Source organism: Morchella importuna, assembly GCF_003444635.1.
Source record: "Morchella importuna strain M04M26 chromosome Unknown Morimp01GS017, whole genome shotgun sequence".
Classification (NCBI taxonomy): Eukaryota; Fungi; Ascomycota; class Pezizomycetes; order Pezizales; family Morchellaceae; genus Morchella; species Morchella importuna.
Genome location: NW_025763414.1, coordinates 343,711 through 369,255, shown reverse-complemented (window position 1 = coordinate 369,255; position 25,545 = coordinate 343,711). Strand labels below are relative to the sequence as shown.

The following is a 25,545-nucleotide window of genomic DNA, read 5'->3' as shown; positions in this document are numbered from 1 at the left end:
CGACAAAATTGCAACAAATTACAGTGAAAATAATATGTGATCGACTAGTGTATATATGTCGGTAACACAAAAAAGCCTTTCCGGTATTTCTTACAAAAAGTTAATTCGGTAATATAATCTTTGATCACTTATTATCACTCGATACGTTAATTGTCTTTATTATTATAAGTTTTTATTGATTGATTAGCTACTTGTAGGTCAATAAGTTGGTATTCTCTACGTATTTATACTCTACATACATGTACTTAGCCAAGAATCAATTCCACGGAACGTATGATGACGGAAAGAACACGTGCACAGAAAGTGAGAAATAAAGTTTGTGCTAGTATGCACTTAGCATGCAGGCACTTTACAGAAACGTCACTGGGTTCTTGTGTACAGACACATCACTACAGCTCTCTATTTTGAACTTTTATCACTGCCAAACTTCTTAATCTTTCAAGCCCCCGGAATATTTGGTTCGCCCCAGGGACAAAACCTCAGGTACATACACCGGATAGAGCTCGTTGTAATTCCTTGAAAACATAAGAAGGTATCCTACATCAATTCTAACCATTAAAGTAGTGATTAGGATATTGACAATTGATGCGCCCCCAAACGAGCGACCTAAGCCAGAAGCTTCTTGTATGGATGGAGAATGAGAGGAAGCAATTATTCTCACTTCTTTTTCGCAGGGACAGATCACTGCATGCATAAACATGCCTTAGCCACGGTATGGCGCTGGGTATGCGCTTACATGTATTTACCACCACCGGCTCCCGGCTTGTTCTCAACATTTCTCTTCTGTCCTTGCTATATCTTATATCTTAAGTTTTAATAATAACGAAATAGGGGCGATCTCCCCTATAGAGAGCTAGGTGGCTTCAGTGCGGTACTTCCACATTCTACTGGAGGCACTGTCGGTAAAAGTGTACTCCATGCATGATCTTTTTCTCTTGGCCCCGGTGTACAGCGATAGGAATGATCTATGGAAAAAATAGTTATATGGTGCACTGATATTTCGCCATACAATTTCACCCCCCTGTTTTTCCATAGATCATTCCGGTCGCTGTAATTGCAGCGCCGCTGACTTTGAAGTCCCTCGTTTAGCCTACCTTTAGCCCTAGAAGTCTTCTCTAATAGAAGTCTTGAAGATACTCCTGTTTGAGAATATACCGCACTGCAGGACCGCGGGACTTTGATTCAACCTTACTTGGCGAATCTTTAAGCCCAAAGCGCGCGTAACTAGGCATACATATTTCTTCTGGCCGATCAAAATGAAGGGCTGAAATCTGTCGGTGTAAGTGTGGGGGGCACATGCATATCCAGGGGGTAAATGGATTATCTCTATTTCGACCGTCCGCCGGAAAGGGAATTTGTGAGGCGTTTAACCTCACGGGAATGTATGGTGTTAATTGGCGACCTCCGGATCACTTTGTAGTGCTTACGGGGCCGATGAGACAGAACCTGATCCAATTGTTGGGAATAGATAGTGTCTCAGTAACCAGCTGATGAGAGTTATTTAGGCTTGAACGCGTCTTGGAACGGACGAGTGACTCGTCGTGATTAAGGTAAGATGAATTGATTCTATTCTACCACTCATTCTCACCAAAACTTGACGTGGATAGGAAGTCACCTACTCCGTAAGTACCGAGCCTCTTACTATCATCTGCATGCCTATGTATTTTATTGATCAAAGATTTTCCGGATGTCCGAACAAGGACAATGCTTGTTGCGATATCGATAGAGGTCGAATCCTGGAGCTGAAAACGATTTACAATATCACAAATCTGGAAATACCGGGAAACGATACGCCCTTTCTCTTCTCTGTTTTGCATCTGTAGCTGGGGGGATAAGGTTTACGGTCGATAATAAAATTAAATCCCTTCAAGCTGGCAAGCGCGGAACCACTACTGGTGGCGATAGGTCCCAAACTAAACTCTTTTTCTATCACATCTAGCTTGGTTGTCCGGGAGGGCGTCCCTACTATGTGCTACCTCCCTGCCCTGGGCTTATCACGGACTTTTATAAATTTAAGAAACATGCCTCTCCAAACCCAAGGTATTCAAAGCACGTGCAGATCTCACCCACGGCTCAGGAACAGAAAAGAGAAAGGAATATGGTAGTGGTTTTGAGATATTTGTGCCGAATTACAGGTGTGTGTGTGTGTGTGTGTGTGTGTGTGGTGCGTGTTGGGGCGTCTGAGTAAATAATAAGTGAGATGCAGCGCAGGCGAGATAAGTAATGGAGGCATGCATCTGCACTGCTGATGACATGGATTAACACTCGGAATGGATATTTGTTTGAGAGTCTATGTACATTGGAATTAAATAGATATAAATGTATATTATCAAGTTCCACGAAACCAAGCCAATGGTTTTTTTTTTAGTATCGAGCGTAAGGTTCATCCCATCGTTGCTCCCGCCGCTGCGGAAGCTAGATGGCTTCGATATCCGTCCCGCGTGGTTAGAATACATGATCCCTGTAGTTTTTTTCTTCTTGAAATGTACTGTCTGCAGTGATCCAAACACAGCGAGCGCTTAGGGCCGAGATTTAAATAGGGATAATTAATTACATATTATGGAGTTATTTTTCTTTGTTGGCCGGTCAGCTTAAATGGATTAACAAACTAATACACATATATCGTCACTACTTAGAGGCTTTAACACTATATGAGCTAAAGGCTTTGCAATTTGGGTGTGAACGATCTTTGTGAAGTGTGATTAAACCCATGTAGCAGCTAGGTTGCATTACACGTTGTCACTGTTGAACTAGAGTAGATCAAGTGTTATTGACCAGTAGTGCTAGCTGCATGGCATGCAGTACCACATATAAAATCACAAACGTTACCGATAGCTCGAGTCATGCGGAATAGTAATACTTAAATGCGGAATTAATCTAGAATTTACGGGAAGATCTGTAACGAGGGACAGAAAACGGCATATAGCATGCAAAAAACAGTTATTGATCTTCGTTGTGTTACTCGCTAGCTCGTTCGTGATCTTTTCATAAGCCGCGAAACACGGATTGAATTCAAACCTGACCGAGAGATGTTTGTAGCTTTCTGGCTGGTTGGAAGCTAGTTACATCTAGTTAGTTTAAATTGAAAGGCAAGAGAACCGGTATACTACATGTGGAGTTCTTAGTCTCGGACTTTTAAATTTTACGTGCAGCTCAATGGCTGCACATATATCTACAAATGAAAACCGACTGGGCACGAGATCTAGACTATATATATAATCCACCGGGAGATTAGATATATGTTATACCTACAAGATGTAGATACCTATTACAGCATGCCGGCGGGTAATTTACCTTCCCCGCGACATGGTCAGAACTTCGCCGACTACTACGATAGACGTCATAGGAAATCTAGCTTGCGTCGAGGTCAAGGCCTAATCTACTCGGTCCCTCTAGCTCTCTCTCCGTAGATTTGATATCTCTTTTTTTCATGATCGACGAGATGAGATCAAGGAAGTTTGATTGATGCGCATGCATTAGTCTACCTATCGCATTAATCTACTTGGGCACGGCTCCAATGGTGCCCTCTCTGGCTCGATATAGTATCCGTCTAGTTTCATGTAATCTTTCGCGTGATAGACTGGGCTTAATATCAATTGCACTTGATTAGGTTTACCTCCCAGCCAGTAAGGCTTTAGCAAGTACACCTATCGGACAGCTCTAGAGTCATTACTTCTACTATACTCTAAATACCAGTGGCCAGTGTCTAATACTTATCATCCTAGCTGCGTGGTTCGCCGGTTCGCCAGTATCAGAATCTGGCCGACTAATCAGGTTGGCATGGGTCAAGCTTTATAAAACCCTAACCCTATGCGGATCTTGAATTATACGAATTCTAGTTTGTGGTGACCATAGTAGACTAGATGCATGCTACCAACTTGCGTAAGCTTAAAAACTATTGGAAGTGATCTTTATGTGTGGTGATAATATTGAATTATAGTCATGTATTATCGCTCGGTAGGACTGGTTGGCCGACCTTTTTGTTGAGTAGGGGAGTAAGACAAACGATTAGCCTCATAATGAAATGATAATTTTGTAATACCACAATCCAGTGGCATAATCTTGCATTCAGCACGGCAAGTTCATGCATATATCTCTCACCGGTCTCGGTATTTAGGGTTTGTGCATACGGAGAGAGATGCCGAAAAACTCTAAATACCCTTGGATGCGTCAGATTCAAAATATAAGCCCGGAAACTTTGACTTTTTACTTGGTCTGACTAAATCGGTTTTGTTTCCCGGACACTAGCATGGCCCATATATATGGTCATGATCTGCGGTCAGGTCATTTAGTTTCGAATCAGTGAAGACTAGTTAATCCCTTCTGCTCGGCAAGTAGAAGTGGGGCTGAGTTGAGTTATTTCATCGATGCTTGTGTTTACATAGGTTAGAGCTGAGTTAATCAATGAATCAATCAATGCCTACATGTAGCTTAGCTATGTACCGAAACCGAGTGATATCTTATGTTTTAAAAGGCCGGGCTTTGTAACACATCCTCCGTCGTGAATTAGTAGTAAGAATTGGAAGGGTCTTGTAATTATCCTGAGAAACTTGAAGTTTGTGTTGGATATATATCAATTTTTTTTTTAGAATACCAATGCCAATATGCGTGGCCGGTGACATACATAGTCGTTAACCCGTTGCCGGTCTTAATAGAGCGTATTTACTAACCGTCAATTCTGAAAATTGACACTTCGTCACTCTCCAAAGCGGCATCCGCAAGTGTCATTTTTGGGTGGGGTCGCTTGCCAGGCTGTGAAATACGTTAAAAGTATGCCAAATACACTTAGGGGATACCTAGTAGTTATCATACTGTTCTTGCGGCTTGCGTATTTCATATCCTTATGGAGGGGAAGTATCAATTTTATCTCTTGCAACCGTCAATTTCGAAGTGTCAATTGTCAAAAAGGACACTTAGTAAATATGCTCTAATAGAACAGTGGGTGGTTCTCGACGGCGCCTTATTCTTAGCACTAGGCACATTTCAATCAACATCTGAGTTAATTGATGACTAGATTAAGTATTGAAACACTCTATGGTTAAGGACTTGTACTTCTGTATGTCGGGATGATCGGTAGGGCTTGGCGCACAGGTACTCACTCGGCTTCCAAGCCCGTCACGAGTCACGCCTTGCGTGACGAGAGCGATCCTCTTCCTGAAAAGGCACTACAGGCCTAAGACTTGATATCGTCTCAAACTGCCTTATAAGAGGCGTTCGGCCAGTTTAGTGGCCAATTGATATTATATTCATAATCACAATATATCACTCGGTATTCGTGAACTATAACAATTTTCTCGAAGGGAAAAAAAGTGCTTTTATATAAACTACTTAACACTACCACAACAAAAGAAAAACCATTTTAGATACTACAAAAAACTACAACCCAGTAATCTCTGGACCTCATCTATCCTCCTGCTATTCATACATATCCAATCCGTACTAATACAAGAATGCCCCGTAACCAGACAAGCCATTCTACATCACTCAGCCACCACTTAGGAAGGAGGAGCACCAGTAGGAGCAGTCATTCCACCGCCGGGAGCACCAGTACCAGAGGGGGCAGAGCCACCGCCCATTCCGCCAGCACCAGAGTTGGAGTTGGCAACACCACCGTGCTCAGTCCAGGTAGCGGCAGAGCTGACAGAGTACGAAGCAGAGGTGTCAATACCGATAGAGATCCAAGCCAAGATACCATCTGAAACACTGTCACCGAGGAGGACGTACTCCATAAAGGGGTCCATATCGGCGGCCTCCTCAGAGAGGATCTGGTCATCAGCGTTGGCGGTGAGCTCCTGGGTGTTGGTGGAGTAGGGGGAGGTAGTCTCGACGGTGCTGATGAGTTCCTGGTCGAAGAAGACCTGGCCGACGTGGGAGACGGTACCGCCGCTGATGGTGTTGTTAGCGAGAACGGTGGGGTTGAGGTGCCCGAGAATGTGCACGTGGGTGGCACGCGAGGTGTAGTGGCCGGGGAAGACGGTGAGGAATTGGGCGACACCATCCTCATCGGTGGGCTGGACGCCACGGAGGAAGCTGTTGTCGATGTTGGTGGCATCGGAGGAGTCGCCGTTACCGCTGGCAACGATTCCGGAGTAGACTCCAGTGGCGTTTGCGTGCCACCAGTCAAGGTAGAGGTTGGGGACGGGCTCGCAAGTCGCGACATCGACAATCTGGACATCGGCGTAGAGGTCGACACCGCCCTGAGTCTCCCTGATGTCCTGGCGGACCAACTCGCCGTCGACGTAGTACGGTCCCTGGGTAACCTCAGGCTGGAGGACGCAAGAAACGTTACCACTGAAGAGGGTACTGTAATCAGTGCTGAGGGTAACACCCTCCAAGTCGGAGGCGTGGTCGGTGGCCAAGACGGTGGCCAAGTCACGGGCCTTGAGGTATTGACGACCGCCCTGGATGGACCTCTTGGCTCTAATGCTTTCAGCGAGGGCCGCACGGCGGGCAATGGCCTTCTCCTCGAAGCCACGGGCCTTCATCTTGCTGGCACAGCCAGCGAGAGAGCGCTTGGAGCTGGCGATGAAGTTGGAGCGTCTGGCGAGCTCGGCGGCGCTGGCACCGTCGTGGGAGCCGGGGTGGGCAGTGACTGCTCCGATGATGGAGGCAGCTGTAATTGCATAGACGAAGTTGGTGAGTTGGACCATTTTGAATATCGATATAAAAAAGTTGAAGTGGTTTTTGGTAGTAGTATTTGGCAAAGAGCGAGGTTTTTGATTTGTAGTGAGTGAGGATGAGACTGTAGAACTGCTTGATGATTTTTTTTTTCACCAAGATCAGGACATCCAAAGCTGGTTATATAGTTTGTCTCCTGTGTTCAATTCTCCACAGCCAATCCTTGAGCTGTCAATTGTCGTCGTAAGTATTCTCAAGGATGCAGATCCCTCAGCATGGGTCCTGGTGGTCTTCTAGATTGCGATAATGGACCATAGCTCCGGATTTTCCACTCTTGCAAGGGGCTTACATGAATTCGTGCCCACGCCCTCGCTCGGAATCCGTGCTTCCCTTGTTGTTCCTTCGGACATTGGCCAATCTGGGGTTATCCAATATAGGGCCGACGTATAACAGCTCAGCATTTACGAATCGCTGACAACAGTTGCGAAATCCAGAGAGCAGATCACGAGCCCACGTAGTACTCTAATCCGGACCCACTCTTGCCAGCTATGTACACTGGCAGGCAGTACAGTCCCTTCGACTCCAGATCCTAAAACCTAGTGCAAAGCAAAGATAGATCTCGCAGAGAACGCAGAAAACTCCAGAGTCTGAATCATCCTCGTAAGCGATGTCGGGGCTTGTAAGTTCCGATTGAAGATTATCCAAGCAATTCCAAATGCTAAACGCTAAACTCTATTACTAAGGAACTCTTGTTTGTAATGTTGTTGTTGGTTGGTTGAGGCAGTACTTCGAGCCCTTGCCCCATTTTGACATTAGGACATTAGCTAGGCCCGGGTTTTACACACTTGCGCGTTCCGGGCCTAAAGTGCTAGTTTGTACTTAGTAGTAGGCGCTGTGGAGTATCTGTAAAGTATCGCCGTGGTGGTGTACGTATACACCCTTCTTGCCAAGGCTTTCAAACCCTATAATTTTCTAACAACGCCTGCTGCAGGTAGAGTGCGTACGCGTTGCAGTGTTCGACGTCGTTCTTAATATGCATAGCAACGGCTGTCAAATCCATATGCAATAAACCCGATTGGCCACCCCGTCAATACTTGTAGACTCGGAGTATCATGGTGGGAAATGTCAAGCTCCGGATTGGCTGGTCGCCTGGTAAATACCTAGATCAATCCCCTTTACTCTAGAAACCCGGGGAGCCTAGTACTTTGAAGCCGCGACCTCTTGATCTGGCCTTTGGGGAGAGAGAGGTATCCACCCAGGCGGTAGGAACTTCCCGTGGAAGCCCTAGAGGCTTGTTTATCGCTGCCTATCTGGTTGAGTACTTGATATATCCCATGTATTCCGACGTGCCTGGGCCTTCTGGATAGCTAGGGGACCTAATCGAATCAACAAGTTCCCATCTCCACGATATCCAGAAAGATGCATAATAGAGGCATTAAGGTAGAATAGACAAGTTTCAGGTGGTGGTGGTGAGTACGTAGCTACATCTAGCTACCAGAGGGAGATTTCATTATTAGGGGAGGGCGGAGGGTACCTCGGAGCCGACATGACATGGACTTTTGAAACCGTTGACTTCTGACGCAGCAAGCAAATTGTAACTGAGCAGCCACATGTAGCTAGCAGTAACGTAAGTAGGATCCTAGGATCCGCCAAGAGGTTGGAATAAACTCTAGGCACTCTATTCGCACCCTGGCTCGCTGCCCTGTCAGGGGCGCCATCGGTCGGAAGCGGTAAAAAGCCCAAGAGTTTAACCCCAATAACCTCCCAGGTGCGGAAAGGAAACCGAGATCGCTTAGTCCCCCCCCCCCCCCCAGCCTCGAGTTCAACTTTTCAACGGAGAACGCGCGTATTTCACAGCACCTCGGCATTCTCCTAGACCCTGGTTGGGGTTGGGGGGTTGAGCCACAGGGACGGCAGTTTCAAGAGCTTGTTTTGCGGGTGGGATCTCTTAGCTGACGGAGCTGATCAGGGGAAACGAACGCGTTGGCAGAGCGCCGTGGCAGACGTCATGGGAGAAAGAAAGAAAAAAGTTTTTCTTTTGATGCGCGGCCGGCGGAGAGTTCTCACCGCCGTCGGCTGGTTTGTTTCACGATATGGTCGGCCGACTTCGATCATACATGTACTCTCTCTATTCGCTGGCCTTTAGTCCCTTGATTTCTACATGCACATAAGGACGTATATTGTGTGCTTGTGAATACACCCGCAGGCGCTTCAATTTGAAAAAGAAATCCATATATTGTGTTTTAAAGTATGAATTGCGTTTCGCATCCCCCCCCGTCTCTTGAACATACGATCGTGACTGTGCCTTTCCGGAATCAGCAGCCCCGCCCTGGACACCGCCGGATCAATTGCTCTGGCATGTAGAGAAAATCTACAGAGGCAGCGTGTCTTTTTCTTTGTAGTCGGGGAAGTTGTGACCGAAAGCGCAGGTGTCCAGAGGAAATAACATCTGAGCACACATAGAGTAGAGATGAACTATGGAGGGATAAATATTTTACCGGTTGGGTACATTGCTGGCAGACACTGTCGCTCATACCAGATTTCAATACAATTGTCACATCCCCCCGTGTTGTGTTATCCTAGGGTGGGCCCCAAAGTCGCCCGAAAGACAAATGCCGCTATAGCAACATGGCGCAGCGGAAGCGCGCCGGGCTCATAACCCGGAGGTCCCTCGATCGAAACGAGGTGTTGCTAGTTCGAATCTCTTTTGCAGCAGAATATTTTTATTTTTTTATTTTTTATTTTGTTTTGCTGGATGCTCTGCTCTACTTTATCGTGATGAATGAATGATGAAGAACAATGGGGATATAGAGTGGGTTCCTAAGTACTCTTTCCCGGGGGGCGCAGGTTCTCATTGCAGCATGTACGGTACGGCACTGGGAGTTAGAGAGCTAGCTTTCTAAGTTCCGTAAGAGCCAGTCATAGACTATCACTCGGATTCTCGACTCTTGGTAACAAACAACTCTTGATTGGCCTGACTATTCGCTTAGCCTTAATAATTTCACTTCACCTCACTTCATCTACAAACCCATTCTCAATTCCCATCCTTCCTCTCGTGATTTCATTTATTGAAGCATATTACGCATATATGAGAGGACGCGTAACGTACCTGCCTATATACAGGGCTGAACATCACAGCCAGGGCATACTTATATTAATATATAGAGCCAGGGTATTTGTAGTAATAAAGTAGAGTAGAGTAGGGGGGTTGGGTATGCTTAATCTATAGCTATCGCCACCCACCGATGTGTCTGCTCGGGTTTCGCCGTGTGAGGAATGGGGGTAGCGGACATGGGGAAATGGGCATATGTTCATTAATGTGTTAATTACCTGCATGTTATTTTATGCCGGCTCTTACTGGAGGGGGAGATTTGTAGATAGCTATGTATAGCTACATGTGACTAGAGCTTTGGTATGGTATGGTATGGTGTGGGCACTCGCTATACTGTACTGTACTGTACTGCTGTAGACAGCCGCGCGCTGTGTGTTCAGCGCCTAAGAATTACTTACTCACTACATGTATGTAGCTACATGTATATCACGTCAAACCAGAACCAAAACAAAAACAAAACCCAGAACAAAAACAAGAAAAAACAAGAAAAAAACCTAAAACTCCTAAAAACACAAAACACAAACCCCACAACCCCCCCCCCCCCTCCCACCCCACCCACCGCACCAACCTATTTCCTCCTCGGCGTCCCCACCTCCTTCTTCTCCCCCGCCGGCGTCCCACTCCTACTCCCCCTCCCCATGCCCCCCACCCCACCCACCCCCGCACCCACCGCCCCTCCCACCCCCCCACCTCCTCCTCCCGCCGCCCCTCCCCCAGCCGCCGGCCCGCTCTGCAGAAAGCTCCCTGGATCCCCAAGCAGCGGCGCATGGTCGTCCATATACTCGCCCTGGTACTTCAGATGCAGCGCCAGCGCCCTCGGCAGCTCCTTCGCGCTGCTACCGCCTACGCTGCTATTGCTGGCGCTGGCGCCGCTGTTGTCGGCTTTTTTCTCGGAGGTGGAAGCGGCGGTGGAGGAGCCGGCGGGGCGGTATTCGGCGATGCTGGCGGCGATGGACTGGGCGCTGCGGAGGGCCGTGATGGCGGTTAACTACGTACGCACCGGTATGTCAGCTTCAGCTTCAGCTTCTTGCCCCCGGAGAGGGATTGGGGTGATTGGGGAGGGGTAGCAAGGGAGTATACCATCCGGTTCATCAACACCGCCCCCACCGCCGGCGCCATAAACACATTCTCACCCACGACATAGTACGTCGCAAGCACACTCACATCCTCGACCTCCTGCCCGTCCTCAGCCCTCACCACGCCGCGCCGCAGCTGCTTCCTTATCACCCAGACGCCCGTGTCGGAGGAGCCGGTGGCGAGCATGTATTCGACGCCCGTCATGCGGCGGAGGCGCGCGTTGAAGAGGTCGGGCGTGGCCAGCTCTTGGCGGATTTCGGGGCGGAATTGCATTTGTTGGAAGAGGGTGCCGTTGTTGGAGGTGTTGTCGAAGAAGGTGGAGAGGCGGAAGTAGTCCATTACTGGGGGGCGGAGGGGGTTAGTGGGGTGGTGAGGGGGGAGGAGGGAAGGGGGAGGAGTGGGGGGGGGGGGGTACCAGTGAATGGGGTGAGGGGGCCCCAGGTGCGGTACCAGGCTTGGTCGCGCCAGAGGGTTTCGTCGAGGGGTGTTTTGGGGCGGTCGATGTTTGCCATTGTGCTTGTATAGCTGTGATAGTATTAGGAGTTGTGGAGCTGTGATGGCTGTGGGAATTGTGGGTGCAGTGAGGCTCAAAGTTCCCAAGGTTCCCCCGCGTCACACAGATGTACATAGCTACATTACTTACCCGGACGGTCATTGACCCCGCGCACGTTACACGAGCCTCGGAAAAAGTTTATTCACTGCTATTTGCTATACACGAGAGAGCCTTCTTCTTCTTCTTCTTCTTATGCATCTCCGCCGTCTCTTTTCACAACAAAAACTACAAACACTCCTACACCTACAGCTACCTCTTCACCGTCTCTCCTCTAAACCACCCACCCTCACCCCCGCCGTACGCAGAATGGCCGCTCCCGCAATTGACACCCGCCCACCGCTCATCACCGTCATCGGCGCCACGGGCACCGGGAAGTCAAACGTACTACCCCCTCCCCCTTCCCAATCTCACACGACTAAAATGCACACTATATAATACAGCTTGCGGTAGATCTAGCGCTGGCACTCAACGGCGAGATCATCAACGCCGACGCGATGCAGATGTACGCGGGGCTGCCCATAATCACAAACAAGATCACGCCGGAGGAGGCGCGCGGGGTGCCACATCATCTGCTGGGCGTGCTGGATGCGCGGGATGCGTGGCAGGTCGGGAGGTTTGTTAGTGAGGCGGGGAGAATTGTGGGTCTCATTCTTTGGCTGTTGGCTGTTTCTCCGGTTCTCCGGGGTGTGATTGGGTTGGATTGGATTGGCTGACCAGGCTTGGCTTGGCTGGGCTGGGGTGTGGTGAGCAGATAGCGGAGATCCACGCGCGGAATAGGGTCCCGATACTGGTCGGCGGAACACATTATTATATCCAATCCCTCCTGTACCCGACAACCCTCACATCTACCTCTACCTCTACCTCTACAGGCTCGACCTCCACCTCCGCCTCCATCTCCACCTCCACTCCAGAGACTCCCTCCACCCCCTCCACCCCTCCACCCCCTCCACCCCCTCCACCCCCGCCGCCCTCCCGCCCTTCATCAGCGACCCCACCACCCCCACATCCACCCTCCACGCCCACCTCACCACCATCGACCCCACCATCGCCTCCCACTGGCACCCCCACGACCGCCGCAAGATCCTCCGCTCCCTCACAATCTACTACACCACCGGCCAACCCCCCAGCAGCCTCTATGCTTCCCAACCAACTCCCCACTCCCCCTACCGCGCCCTCCTCCTCTGGGTCCATGCCTCCACCCCCGCCCTCCGCACCCGCCTCGATAACCGAGTTGACGCTATGCTGAGCCGCGGCATGGCCGACGAGATCGAGCAAATGAAGGCCCTGTGGGACGAGGCTGGCGACGCCGTCGATGCGACCGCCGGCATATGGCAGAGTATCGGCTTTAAGGAGTTTCTGCCCTTCATGCGGCGCCGGGCGGAGCTGGGCGTGGGCTATGGGATTGGTGCGGGGGAGGAGGAGACGCAGGGGTTGGAGCCGGCAGTGAGGGGGGAGCTGAAGGTGATGTTGGACAGCGCGCTGGAGGCGATGAAGACGGCGACGAGGCAGTATGCGAAGGCGCAGGTGAGGTGGATACGGCAGAAGCTGCTCCCGGCGCTGGGCGGGGGTGGGGATGCGTTGTTCCTGCTGGACTCGACGTCGCCAGAGGAGTTTATGGCGACGGTGTGTCCGACGGGGATGGGGATTGCGAGGGCGTTTTTGGCGGGGGAGGCGTTGCCGGATCCGAGAGGGTTGGGGGCGCTGGCGGAGGAGGTGCTAGGGGCGGAGAGTAGAGGGAGGACGGGGTGGGCGGAGTCGAGGGAGTGTAGGGTGTGTGACACGGTGTGTGTGGGGGAGGAGCAATGGAGGGTGCATGTGAGGAGTAATAGGCACAAGAAGGCGGTGGGAAGGCAGAAGAGGGGGAGTGAGGTGGAGGCGTGGAAGGCGTGGGAGGTGGAGAGGAGGAGGTGGAAGGAGGCCGGGTGTGTTGGGGAGGAGCCGGGGAGGCCGGGTGCGGAGGTGAGTGAGAGTGAGAGTGAGAGTGAGAGTGGGGATGAGAGTGGGGAGGATGAGGATGTGCCAGTGGCTGCGGCTGTAGCTGTGGGGAGCGCCAATTGAGGTTTCCTGTGTTTGTTAGTGTCTTTTGTTTTGGGCCTGCGTAGCGGGATTTGTAAATAGATATCTGGCGTTTAGGGGTAGTTAGTTTTGTGGTTAAAGGGCGCGAACCCTCTCTTTCCCGGGAACTCTTTCAATAAGCTCCAACTACCGTCGGTCTCCCCCAATGTTATCTCTATCCAGGCGCATATATGTGTAACTGCAACAAACAGTACACATGGATGGATGCTGTGGTACCCTGCCGTCCCGTTTTGTAATAATTCTTGTATTCCCGGGTCAATGATCGATGTGCTGGTTTTTGTATGCATGCCCGTGGGCCGGGCCCAAGTGTGCCAAGGCCAAATGAAAAACAACCCGGGCTAGACTACACTAGCCTATATATATTGTAGTGTAGTGCAATTCTCTAACCCGCATTCTGCGTTAGAAATATCTGGTTGGGTTTTGCTATTGTGGTTTATCCGGTGATGTTGGTAGAACTTGGCTCCGCTTGTTTGAAATACATGCCTAGTTTTTAAACACTCTCCAGAGTAAATTCGGTCAGTGGAAGTTTATTCGCCGGTGCTCTTAGGGTTTTCCGATAGAGACTAGGCGTCGGTTGTCTGCGGCGTTGCCCTCTTTCCCGCGCCCGGCGGTCCGGTTGGGTATCGGTTGGCCCATATGTCAAGGTAATAGGTACTCGGGCCGTTTAGTGCTTACATCCCCTCCGGCGTAGCATAGATGTCGACATAAATACCGGTAAATTTAGACCCATAAAGCCTCTGATCCATTGCAATACCCGATGACGGGAGCGGCCTGAATCTCTGCTCTAGCCGTCTGTACGCCGGTGCTAGAAAGAAGTGGCTATTATTGATATTAGCTAGTTCCCATCCTCATCCTGTAAAAGACGACGAGGATGCTGTATATTCCTCTGCGAGACTTGACATCGGGCTGCGCTGGTTTGAGTGTGCGGAGATGTCATGAGCAGTGCGGTAGTGTGCAAGGGAGCGAGCTCTTAGCTTGGCGGCGGGCGGCGGGTCAATGATTCCCGAGGTTTGTGCTCTGCAGACGATTTCGTCTAGCCCTGTCTCTGTCTCTGTCTCTGTCTCTGTCTCTGTCTCTGTCTCTGTCTTTGTCTCTGTCTCCAGCCTTTGCTCTTGTTTCAGAGTGGAATCGAAGGATGGCGGTTAACTTACGGGTTACCTATGGCTAAGTTCGGCAATGTGTTTTAACGCCTGGCCTAATAATCTGTCCCCAATGGGCCTGGGCATACATGTAATTAGTAGACTGCGCGCTTTCGGGCTGTTCGTGACAAGGGTCTCACTACTTTATGAGTGGTGCTCAAGTTCGATGATGGATGAGATGATGATGAATGTATTGGTCTAGGTTACGAAGTCTAGTTTTATACAGGTCTGAAAACAGGACAGGTTCGTTTGACCCGTTCAGCCACGTCTCCGCTGAATCGTGTCCCGACGCTGTTATGCTTAGTCTTGCCTAATAATCTATCTCCAACGGGCATGGACAGAATTAGTAGACTGCGCGCATCCGGTTACTTCGCGTTGGTGTGGGACCTTAGTGTGTGTGTGAGAGATGAACAGAGGCATTGTTGGTTAGGGCTGTGCTCTACTCTACGAAAGACATGGGGTTTGAGACTTTGGCTGTCAACACGGAAAAAAAACATGTATCTAGATGTAAGGCGGAGCAGCATGGAAGCTCTAGAAAAACGTATGTACGTCACCGGTAATATAGCGATATTAAAACTGTCGATCATTGGCACCTTCATACAGAACTGTTCATCTCCTCCACACAGTGGCAGGGCTGCATTTGATATCGATATTCAACCACAGAGCAACTCATTACTCTGCCGATCTAAGCATTCCCACTGAGTCGCTTATAGATATATCAAAGTGAAGTTATCGACCGATGAGCAACAACTACAGCACCTCATGATCTACCGCCTCTTCAGAGTCATTGGGCAGTGCTGAGAAATCAAGGGGGCAGCCACCAACAAGATTAAAATATTCTAATACTCCTCACGCCATTCATTACCTGTATCGAAATGTCACTTGGGACCGGCGGCTCGCAAACAGTGCTTCTGGGAACCCGTTGTCCTAGAAGTGTAAAAGTGCAGACATCAGCTCGCTAAGCCCCATTCACACTTCTTGGCCCCATCCTGGCCAGACCTGTAGTAAAAGCGAGAGGAATTTATTGCATATAGGCGGGCACGGGTGGGGGCGTCCTGTCCTCCGAAGAATTGTACTCATACTTACCTGGCCTATACTGTTCAAAATCTATATAAATTCACTACCAGCTCGGAATCGCCATGGGCATCACCGTCAAGTCACGCAAACACAACAAAGAAAGTAGCACTTCGACATCAGACCTCAAATTGCCTGCACGCCCGGCGAAATCACGATCGAAATCACCATCTGCGAAAGCGACATCTACATCCACAAAGCTGATCCGTCCAGAGTACGTTTTTCCATTCCTGATGCTGCCATAGCTACACGTGTTAACATTGAAGCAGCTCATTCACAGGGCTATCCAAGCTCCCGCGCGAGGCCGCCTCCAAACCCGCGCCATCACCCTCCAGCTCCACTACTTCTCTAACCACCACCACGGACTTCAGCGACCAGCACGCCTTCCGTGCGCTCCCGGGTTTCCAGTGGCAGCGCAACGCATACGGGCTGATCGACTGCTTTGCCGACTGCGACAAGAAGAGCTATGGGTACGGCGGGTTCAAGAAGCGCCGCAACTTCCTGGTGCATCTGCGCGAGATCCACGGCCAGGACATTGGAAGCTATGACCGCAGGGGCACCCGCGGTTGGAAGGGGACACAGAGGAAGCAGACGATGAAGGATATTGGCGAGATGGCGGAGGGGGAGGGCGCGGAGGCGGGGGCCCGCACGGGGGAGGATACGGATTATGGAATGGAGTCGGATGGGCTGCTGGAGCCGCCGATACAGTTCTGGGTCCGGAGGGATTCGAGAGGGGAGGTGGAAACGAAGGAGTGAGTTTTGTGGCCCTGGCCTGTGGATTGGCGTTTGTGCGTGTAATTACTAACTGTAAACAGGTGTCCACTTACACGAAACACCAAGGAGGAAGCCGTCTTGGAGCAGGATTCTCCTGATGATATTGATAGAGATGAAGAGATGGGATATGGATATCATGATTGGCCTGAGGACGAGATACAGTTTGAGCCGTATCACCTGTCTCATTTCGATCTGTTTGGTGTCTGGCTGGAGCGGAAGATGGGAACACAACTAGACTGGTGGCCTCTGAGGCCGCCGGTCCACCCCGACACATCTGGCCTGACACGGATGTCCTGGAAATGCGTAGGTCCCTCTACCGAGTTCTGAAACCAACAAGTATACAGTGCTAACAACTCTCCAGAAATGCGGATCCACACTCTCAAGCGTGATCCCCACCGACACCGTCGGGAGCTACCAGCGTCCCCAGTCTTCATCCGGCGGCAGAAGCGGGCCGGGTGGTCTCGGCATCTACCCCATTAAAAAACCCGGGCCTCTCCCACCGTCCCCCCAACCCACTGCCGCCCATCCCCCTCCAGCAGGCGCACAGGTCCACACCAAGCCACCCCCGAAATCCCCCGCAACCCCACCACCCAGCGACGGCCCCGGGCGTCCCCAGGCCGCAAAACGCCCTCAGACACCCCCCGACAGTCGCCTTCGGAGCGCCTAGTGTCCCCGCCCACCCCACCCAACACGCCCCCGATGCGGCAAGACACGGAATTGCCAGAATCTGCACTGCCGGGTAGGCCGAGTCTCAGCATCGGCACGTACATCCTCTGCTGCTTCAGAAAGGGATGGTATAGAACGGTGCTGATCCACCTGGGCGGCGGAACCTTCAAGAACGACCAGGAATTCTTCCGTAATCTCCGAGACGAGTATAGAAGGGTTCGTGGCTGGTGGCACTGGTGCAGCCTCTCCGTCGTGGTTCAGATCAGATTCGTCAGGGTACGTCTTACCCCTCCGCCCCAAAGAGGGTAAACGCTGACATATATAAACCCACAGTTCACCCAATACTACCTCGACTTCGTCGACTGCCACGAATCCGGCGTCCTCCCCCCACCCGACAACCCCGACTACGACTACCACCCCAAGCCGCCGCGCAACCCACCCACCTTGCCCGCCACGGAGCTGATGCACTACTTCGACTCCCCCGAGTGCGCGGGCACCGCCACGTACTGTCTAGACCTTCTGCCGAAGCGCGTTGCGGGGCGGCTGGAGCGCGGGGCGCGCGCGGAGGGGTGGGGGCTGCAGCCGGGGGAGGGGCTGTCGCTGTGGAGGTTGCTGCTGTTGCTGCTGGCCGTGTGGATAAGTACAATGGTGTTTGCGGTGTGGTGGTTGGTGGGGAGGGGGGATTTGCAGGGTGCGTTTGTGCCTGCGGGGTATGTGGTGGCGGTGGTGGCGGTAGGGGTGGTGTTGCCGGAGATGAGGGTTGTGTGGGTTAAATAAGGGGGGCGGCGGGGAAGGGAAGGGGGTAATGGAGTTTTGGTTGTGGTTTTTGTTTTTGTTTTGGGTGTGGATCTAGGTGTGGATATTATGGCTTGGGGGATGTATGCTGTTGGGAAGGAGCGGCGGGGTGGGATTGGGGGATATGCGGTGCTGTAGCCTGGCTTAGTTAGTCTATAGATATAGTTATAGCGCCCTGGTAATTACAATTAAATAAAAAGGTAGAAACAAAATAAAGGAAAAAGCTCTCTCCCACTCCCATCCAATCCCACTAGGAACCAGTAGGTCACCACACGTACCAGACTTCCACGCCTTCACTAGTGTTTCCTAGAAAAAAACAGCATATACAGAGAATATCAAATTCTCATTGTAATCGTCATTCCATTCCATGTTACCTGTCTAACCCCATGGTAATACCACCACTCACATAACAAATGCATATCCTTTAAGCCCGCCGAGTCAGGCAAATTAAACCAACGCACTAGCAACATAGCAGAAACCATAGCTATAACTACACTCTAAAAATACATCGGAAGAAGTAATACACCCCTCTACCAGTGCGCAACAAGCTGGCCATGGGTATTAAGTAAAGTGCCGAATTAGGACCATGGATTCTCACTCGCTTAGTTAGCTGCTGTGATACCCTAACCCTGATGTGGTACACTGATGTCAATGTCATTACCAACACGCCCGAAGCTTTGAAGTTTTGCCACCTTGTAGGTATAGGTATACATACTGATTTTACATGGGCAGTTCGGGGCTTATTCTAGCTACATATATGTATCTAATAGGTATATCAGGTCGATATGTACCGAGCAGGCGCTGCGCAGGGAGAATCCTCACATGGCCACATGATTAAATCCGGACGTCGCTGCAGTTCAAAGGGTAATTGTGGGTGAGTACTTTTATACTCGCCCGTATATATACTTGTGTACTCGGGAGAAACGCTGTACATAGGGAAAGCTTGAGGTTAAGCGTAAGCTTGAATTACTCGTTTACCACGGAAGGGACGTTGGCCAGCAAATGCAGTTGCTCAGGGCAAGGATTATTTGTATGGAGTGGTGGTGATCTCTTATATAAATTATCCCCGTCTCCGTCACTTGTTCTTTTCGTGGTAAAGGGGTATGTACTTATGTATGTAGGTACATAGAGTACTCGTATTTTCGTGACGTTTGTAAAAGGGACCGCTATTGCATACCACACTAAATTGTGGACTTGGCGCGTATTTGTATGGTATATTGCAATAGTGGTTCCTTTTACAAACGTTACGAAAGTACGAGTAGAGTAGAGTACTCTACTCTGCTGCGCATGCATATACATAGAGTACCTAACCGGCTGCATGGAATATGACTGGCTGGGCGCTTAAGTAGGTAGAACTTGCATAATTATAACTTGGCTGCATGCAGCTGCCAGATATGGGATGAATGTTACCCGGCTGCTTTCTGTGAGGAACAAGGCTGAATCGAACGTACGTACTTTGGTGCATCGTATATAGCTGCAGTACCTACAATACATAGCTAGCTCGAGCTCATATGATTATGGGAATATAGCTTTTAGTCACAGTACTCTTATTTCAGTTTCTTCGCTACGAATTCGATCGCGGATTAAGGTGCTAGTCGTATAATATTGTCGGCAGTCATGACGTCGAAATCTGGTTTCTGGTGGCAAAGGACTCGGCGAAAAGTATTGGGGAGGTCTAGAGAGTATGTAAGTCCCATTTCTTACCCCTCTATATCTATGTATTTTATTAAGAGTGACGAACGATACTTGTTTTGTGTATTGTGGCCATGAGAATTTTGTTGGCACTAGTGTTATGGAGTTGAAAGAAGGGATGAGAATGATTTTTTCGATTGCGATGAAAGCTTAATTACATTTCTATGATTTAGTGAAATTGAGGCAATTTCTCAGGCAATGAGCGAGTTGAGCGTATTGAGCGCCAGGTTAGAGGAATTCGAGCATATGCTACGGGATGGGCGCCACGAGCAGATACAACTACCTGTGGATCGGTTTTTGGAAGAAGCTCGCGGATTTCTTTGGAGAAGTGAGCTGATGAGGTTGGTGGAGCACGAGCGGGTGCTACAATCTATGTTTAACGAAGTGTCTGCCCGGGGGTTGAAGATGGAATTAGATATGGCTAGCTATAGGGCGCGGGCGCCTACAGTGACGTAAGTCCTATTTCTTACCCCCCCCTTCTTTCTCTTCTCCCACTATATCTATATATATAGAGAGAGAGATAGAGACGAACGATATTTGTTTTGAGTATTGGGAATCGTGCTGGCACTAGTGTTATGGAGTTGAAAGAAGAGATGAGAATGATTTTTCGGTTGTGATGAAAGACTGAATTACATTTCTATGATTTAGTGAAGTTGAGGGGCCTGCAGCGAGGGCCCCGGGATTTAAGGGGTTCATGAGGGGTTTGAAGGCGCCGGCAACCCGTGATAAGAGCGAGAACTTACGGCGACTCATGACGGAAAGGAATGCGGCGGAGTCTTCGGAAGCTGGTCACAAATTGATGGAGCTCAAAAGTTACCGCAGAATTTCCTTAGACGCCCTACAAGTGGAGACGGACAAGGCAAAACGACACGCTATATACATTTAGGATTAGTTTCGAAGATCCAGTCCTTATACTCTAGGGGAAGCACCAACGTAAGTCCTAATATATAGTAATGGCGTAACAGCATGATTTAACGTGACAATACTAAGCTTGATTAGCTCTCCTCGATTCGGGATCAACTATCCGCGGATGCCTGAAATGTCGCTTGAGGCTACGGAGCGGGCCCTCTTAGAGCAATCTGGCTTTGAAACTCCCAGTGGAGTATCAATCAAGACAGAGTAAGTATAGTTTTAGTGTAGTAGCAAAATAATTTTATGCGGTCTTACTAACCTGATCAGCTCTGAGAGTTTCTCACCGATACCTGAGATATTTGAGGAGGTGGGGACGTCTGTAGTACCTGAGATGTTTGAGGATATGGAAACTTCTGTAGCACATGCGAAGCCACTCAATCAATACCCAGAATCATTGAACAAAGTTGAAGAACCAGCCATTTCGGAGCTATCTAGCCATGATACTCTTAAGAATGTATCGATTGCGACGGAGTAAGTCCCAATGCCGTAAGAACTCGGTTTGGTGCGACCTTGCTAAGCCTGATTAGCTCATCTCAAGCCCAGAGTTCATCACGGATATCCGGTGTGCTTGGAGATATGAAAACCTCACTGGTCTCTGAAAATCTGCCCAGTCTTGAAAGCCAAGATCCGTCGACCTCAGGTTCCAAGTCTGCTGAAGTGGTCGAGCGCGTACCTTTGGTTGAATTCTCAGAGATATATGCAGATAATGAAATAGACAGCTCTAGATCACAACCCGACGTACCCGACAACTTATTTGGAAATGAGATAGAGTTTAGGCCATACCATAGAAATTGGTTTGACGTAATAGGAATCTGGGTGGAGAACAGAATAAAGAGCGAAATTTGCTGGTGGCCGTTGAGGTCACCTGTTCCCCCAGGGGAGCCTGGTCTGACTCAAATGTCTTGGAAATGCGTAGAGCCTCCGGATCCACTCATTTTTGCAGGTGATATCTTACTAAATACGTTTTTTAGGCATGTGGATCTATTATATCTACGGTGATTAGCGACAAAATCATTGGGAGATATCACTCTCCTTCATCTCCAGCTGGTATTGGCTCTGGCAGCGTCAGGACAGTGGGGACTTCGCAGGTGTCGGGTCAACCTCCAACCCGCCCATCTGCAGTACTAACAACGCTGGGCCGTTTATCTTCAACGCCACAACAAACCACCTCAGGCATCCCGGTACTTAGCTTAGCCGGAAATATGATTGTTGCTAATCTTGGCACCTTCATACTTTGCTGCGTAAGGAAGCGGCAGCATCGAACAGTGCTTGTGCAGATGGATAAGAAAACCTTTTCAAATGACAGAGAGTTCTTCCGGAACTTAAGGGCAGAGTACCGCCGTGCGCGAGGCTGGAAAAGGTGGCTTAGCTTGTCATTTGTGGCGCGGATTAAGTTTGTCAGGGTAAATTCTACGCTTATCCCTTGAGCGGTCGATCCGGATCTCAATGATATAGCCAGGCCTCCTATGGGAGCTGTTATATGCGAGCAAGGTTATATCATTAGATTAGATCTGGACTGACGACTTAAGAGCTCTCTCGTATGACTAAGGTTCAATATGCTAACATCTTCAAGTTCATTCGATACTATCAGAATTATGTCGACTGCCAGGACTCTGAGGAATTGCCTCCTCATACAAACCGCGATTATGAATATATCCCAAAGCCACCCGAGAATCCACCCGTTTTCCCAGTAGCCGAATTTATGCATTATTTTGAACAGCCTGACTGTGCCGGTACAGCCACCGACTGTCTAGATCTCATGCCCAAAAGAGTAGTTGGGCCGCTGAAAAGGGGGGAGCCGAGTAGAAGGCTGGGGTCTACAGCCCATGGAGGGTCTTTCGGTGTGGAAGTTCATCTCCTTGCTGGCTATCGTTTGGCTCGGAACACTGGCGTTTGCAACGTGGTGGCTGGTTGGGCACCCCAACGACTTTCAAAACGCTTTTGTGCCAGCAACCTATGCGGCCGCGTTTGCAGCTATTAGTGTAATGCTACCGGAGGCTCTGAAGGTTTATAAGTGATATGATATTTATGGCCGGGCAGACCTGATGGGCTGATATTTTTCCTTTTTGTTGCCGAAAAAAGCGGTATTATGTCCTAGACCCGAGAGGGGGGGGGGGGGGGTGCAGAGTTTCCACCCAATCTTCATATTCCCCCCCCCCCCCCCCCTCTTCATATATACAATCGATGGATTGATAACAAAAAAAAAAAAAAAAAGGTATATGTCGAAAGAGGATTTTATTTTGTGTTTATTTTGGTATGATGGACAGTTGTGAAATTTCTGCTCAAGCTTCAAGAGCCGCCCAATATATTCATAAACATACAATATTGCTTAAAGGGAAATCATACATTTATAAATTAGTCACTATACGTACACCAGTACGTACCCGGCTCGTTCTCAGTCAACTTGTAATCACCACTCCCTCTTCTCTTCGATTTCCATCATATCACTTACTTCCCCGGCCGACTCTCCGTTTCAAGAATATATATATATATATATAGTAGATCTAGGGTAGCTATATATAAGAAAAGCCTGTAAAGGAAGTGAAGCCCCCGGCCGGCCGGGGAATGGAAGTTAACGTTATATATATATCCATATATTCAGGAGGCGGGAAGAAGGCTCTTCGAAGCTCGGCGTTAAAAGATTTTTTTTTTCTCCCATACATATAAATCAGCGCCAATGACATCGCTAGTCCGGTTGTCAAATGCACTGTGGTGGATTCATAGGTGTTAAAACACGTTATATACAGCAGATACATGTAAGTGTCAATTCCAACAATTGGCTTTAAGGTTGATAGTATCCCTTTCTTGGCGCCAAGCACCGTCTCAGACCGAGTGCTGATCCATGACGCTATCTACCATCCATCCATCCATCCATTCACGACGGCAATACAATATCATCAGACACTTCTCTCTCTCACTTATCTCACCTCCAACCACGCCTAATAACCGCCAAACCGCAACCGATTCATAGCCAACCAACCACAATACCTACAGCTTCAGGGAACCACACACAGCATCTATTTCTTTTTTCCGTTCTGCCCTAGCTCGCTCTAATCCGCACACACTAGCACAGCACGGTATAAACTCATGTACATACACGACCCCCCCCCCCCCCCCCCCCCCCCCGCGGGCCGCCGCCCAAACCCCACGATTGCGAAATAAAACACAAAACACAAAAACAAAACACCCAAAGTCCCACCCACCGAGCTCCCCGTCCGTATTTTTTGACCAACAAAACGTAAAACATAAAAAGGGAAAAACTCCATAGCAATGAAAATAAGAAAGAAAAAAAGGGGGGGGGGGGATATGGGGATATTAAAGGAAGGGGAAACGCAGAAAGAAAAGGAGAAAAGAAAGAGAAATTTCAAATCGACCGATATCGCCATGCTCGTCGCAATCTCAACCGTCCCCAAACCTCCAATCCCCCCCACTCCCCCCAGCCTCCCCCCTTGCAGCCCCATCACCCCCCCACAACACCAATCACCCCCCCACACCCTGCACAACCACAAACCCCCCAAACCCCTCCTCCCCCTCCTCCCCCTCCCCCCCATCCCTCCCCCCATCCCCCTCCTCCCCCTCCCACAAGCGCATATAACACTCCGTCCCCAGCGTATTGAAATGCTTAAACGGCTGACTAGGGCTCAGATACGCCGAGCACAGGAAGCAAAAGTGCACCTGGCACTTGCAGATCATATGGTTGCACCCATGGCTCTTGAGAATCGGCGTGCTGCACTCTGGACACGCCGTGGTGTTCGTCTTGATGTAGTCCTCGTTCGCAAGCTCCTCTGCGGTAAGCGGCGCGTTGGGCGCCCGGCAGATGGTCCCGTCGCCGTGCCAGCTGCGCTCGCACACGCGGCAGAAGGCGAGTGTGCAGCGCGAGCAGACTTGGAGCTTCTGGTGTGGCGCCGCCCCTGCCCCCGCCGTGGTGGTGGTGGTGGCGGCGGCGGCAGAGGTGGGAGGGGTAGGGGCAAGGCCGTGCGGGGGGAGGTAGTACGTGGTGTGGTTCATCGCCATCGCCTTTTCCAGCGCGGCGATACTCTCCCGACTCGGCGCCTGGCACCAGTTACGCGGGCAGTAGACGGTCCCCGGGTCTGCGTCGAGCGCAGACTTCTGCTTGAAGTCTACATAGCGCTTCACGAGCTCCCTCGAGATGCCGATATCCGCCAGCTCCTCCGGCGGCAGCGTCGGCGGGAGCAACATACTCTTTGCGCTCTTCTCCCCCTGCTGCTGCGACGGCGGCGGGGGAGCAGCAGCAGCCACCTTCGCCGCCTTCCTGACACACGCCTGATCCGAGCACGTCACGGCCGCAACATTCCCCTCCGCAATACACGCGGCAAAATAGTCGCTCAAGCATTCCCTACAAAACACATGTCCGCAGCTCCTAACGCGATGGCACACGCCGCCCTTCTTGGGCTCCAGACAGATGCCACACTCATACGTGCCGGCCGTAAAGACGGCGCGCACCGTGGTGTCGTTGTACTCTGCCATAGCCGCCTTCATTCGCGCCGGCAGCGCGAGCGGGGGCGCAATGTCGAATGCGCGCTCGGCGCAGGTGGCGATGTGGTCGATGGCGGTGTAGACTGTTTGTTCGCGGCCGTAGTCCTCCCAGAGCGCTGCGATCTCGGATTGGAGGCGGGTGATGACGGGTGCGGGGAGCCAGGGTGGGTGGGTGCTGAGTGTGATTGTGGGCGGCGCGGTTTTGGGGTAGCCGCTGGGGAGGGTGCATAGTAGTGTCAGTGGCGGGAAGTGTGAGATGGGGAGTAATGGCTGGTTCTTGGTGTTCTTGTTGGTGGTGGTGGTGGGGTTTTCGTCTTGGAAGAGTACGGGTACGGGTACGAGGGGGCTCACGGGGAGCTGGATGGTGGCTGAGGTGGGACTGAGCGGGTGCAGCTCGGGGTAGATTGCGGCGACGGTGGCGAGCTCCTGGGAGCGCTCGTCGGCGGAGGAGAGGAGGTCGTCGATTGTGATGGCGGTGGTGGTGGGGTTGAGGGGCATGGTTCTGATGCGATTCGATTCCGACTCCGACTCCGATTCCGACTCCTACTGCCTCAGTCAGG

The 25,545-nt window shown here is 50.4% G+C and overlaps 7 protein-coding genes across 7 annotated transcripts; 4 read left to right on the top strand and 3 right to left on the bottom strand.

Annotated features, from left to right (window-relative positions):
• Positions 1–5,495: 5,495 nt before the first annotated feature.
• Positions 5,496–6,650, bottom strand: LAJ45_05996 (uncharacterized protein; the record flags this gene model as incomplete). The annotated part of the gene is made up of 1 exon (XM_046115564.1): positions 5,496–6,650. One exon carries the CDS (start codon positions 6,648–6,650, stop codon positions 5,496–5,498), a length of 1,155 nt encoding a protein of 384 aa, XP_045971148.1.
• Positions 6,651–10,298: 3,648 nt separating this feature from the next.
• On the bottom strand, positions 10,299–11,319 carry LAJ45_05995 (uncharacterized protein; the record flags this gene model as incomplete). Its single annotated transcript, XM_046115563.1, has 3 exons — positions 10,299–10,718; positions 10,811–11,148; positions 11,223–11,319. 3 exons carry the CDS (start codon positions 11,317–11,319, stop codon positions 10,299–10,301), a joined length of 855 nt encoding a protein of 284 aa, XP_045971147.1.
• A 347-nt stretch (positions 11,320–11,666) lies between these two features.
• Positions 11,667–13,418, top strand: LAJ45_05994 (uncharacterized protein; the record flags this gene model as incomplete). Its single annotated transcript, XM_046115562.1, has 3 exons — positions 11,667–11,741; positions 11,801–11,998; positions 12,138–13,418. 3 exons carry the CDS (start codon positions 11,667–11,669, stop codon positions 13,416–13,418), a joined length of 1,554 nt encoding a protein of 517 aa, XP_045971146.1.
• A 2,296-nt stretch (positions 13,419–15,714) lies between these two features.
• Positions 15,715–17,090, top strand: LAJ45_05993 (uncharacterized protein; the record flags this gene model as incomplete). Its single annotated transcript, XM_046115561.1, has 4 exons — positions 15,715–15,863; positions 15,919–16,401; positions 16,465–16,726; positions 16,785–17,090. 4 exons carry the CDS (start codon positions 15,715–15,717, stop codon positions 17,088–17,090), a joined length of 1,200 nt encoding a protein of 399 aa, XP_045971145.1.
• Positions 17,091–17,122: 32 nt separating this feature from the next.
• On the top strand, positions 17,123–17,866 carry LAJ45_05992 (uncharacterized protein; the record flags this gene model as incomplete). Its single annotated transcript, XM_046115560.1, has 2 exons — positions 17,123–17,365; positions 17,423–17,866. The coding sequence occupies 2 exons, from the start codon at positions 17,123–17,125 to the stop codon at positions 17,864–17,866; spliced, it is 687 nt and encodes a 228-aa protein (XP_045971144.1).
• Positions 17,867–19,501: 1,635 nt separating this feature from the next.
• LAJ45_05991 (uncharacterized protein) lies at positions 19,502–22,506 on the top strand (the record flags this gene model as incomplete). Its single annotated transcript, XM_046115559.1, has 10 exons — positions 19,502–19,566; positions 19,750–20,028; positions 20,225–20,388; positions 20,497–20,509; positions 20,576–20,695; positions 20,756–20,959; positions 21,016–21,400; positions 21,460–21,891; positions 22,062–22,221; positions 22,295–22,506. The coding sequence occupies 10 exons, from the start codon at positions 19,502–19,504 to the stop codon at positions 22,504–22,506; spliced, it is 2,034 nt and encodes a 677-aa protein (XP_045971143.1).
• Positions 22,507–23,968: 1,462 nt separating this feature from the next.
• Positions 23,969–25,483, bottom strand: LAJ45_05990 (uncharacterized protein; the record flags this gene model as incomplete). The annotated part of the gene is made up of 1 exon (XM_046115558.1): positions 23,969–25,483. The coding sequence occupies one exon, from the start codon at positions 25,481–25,483 to the stop codon at positions 23,969–23,971; it is 1,515 nt and encodes a 504-aa protein (XP_045971142.1).
• Positions 25,484–25,545: the final 62 nt, after the last annotated feature.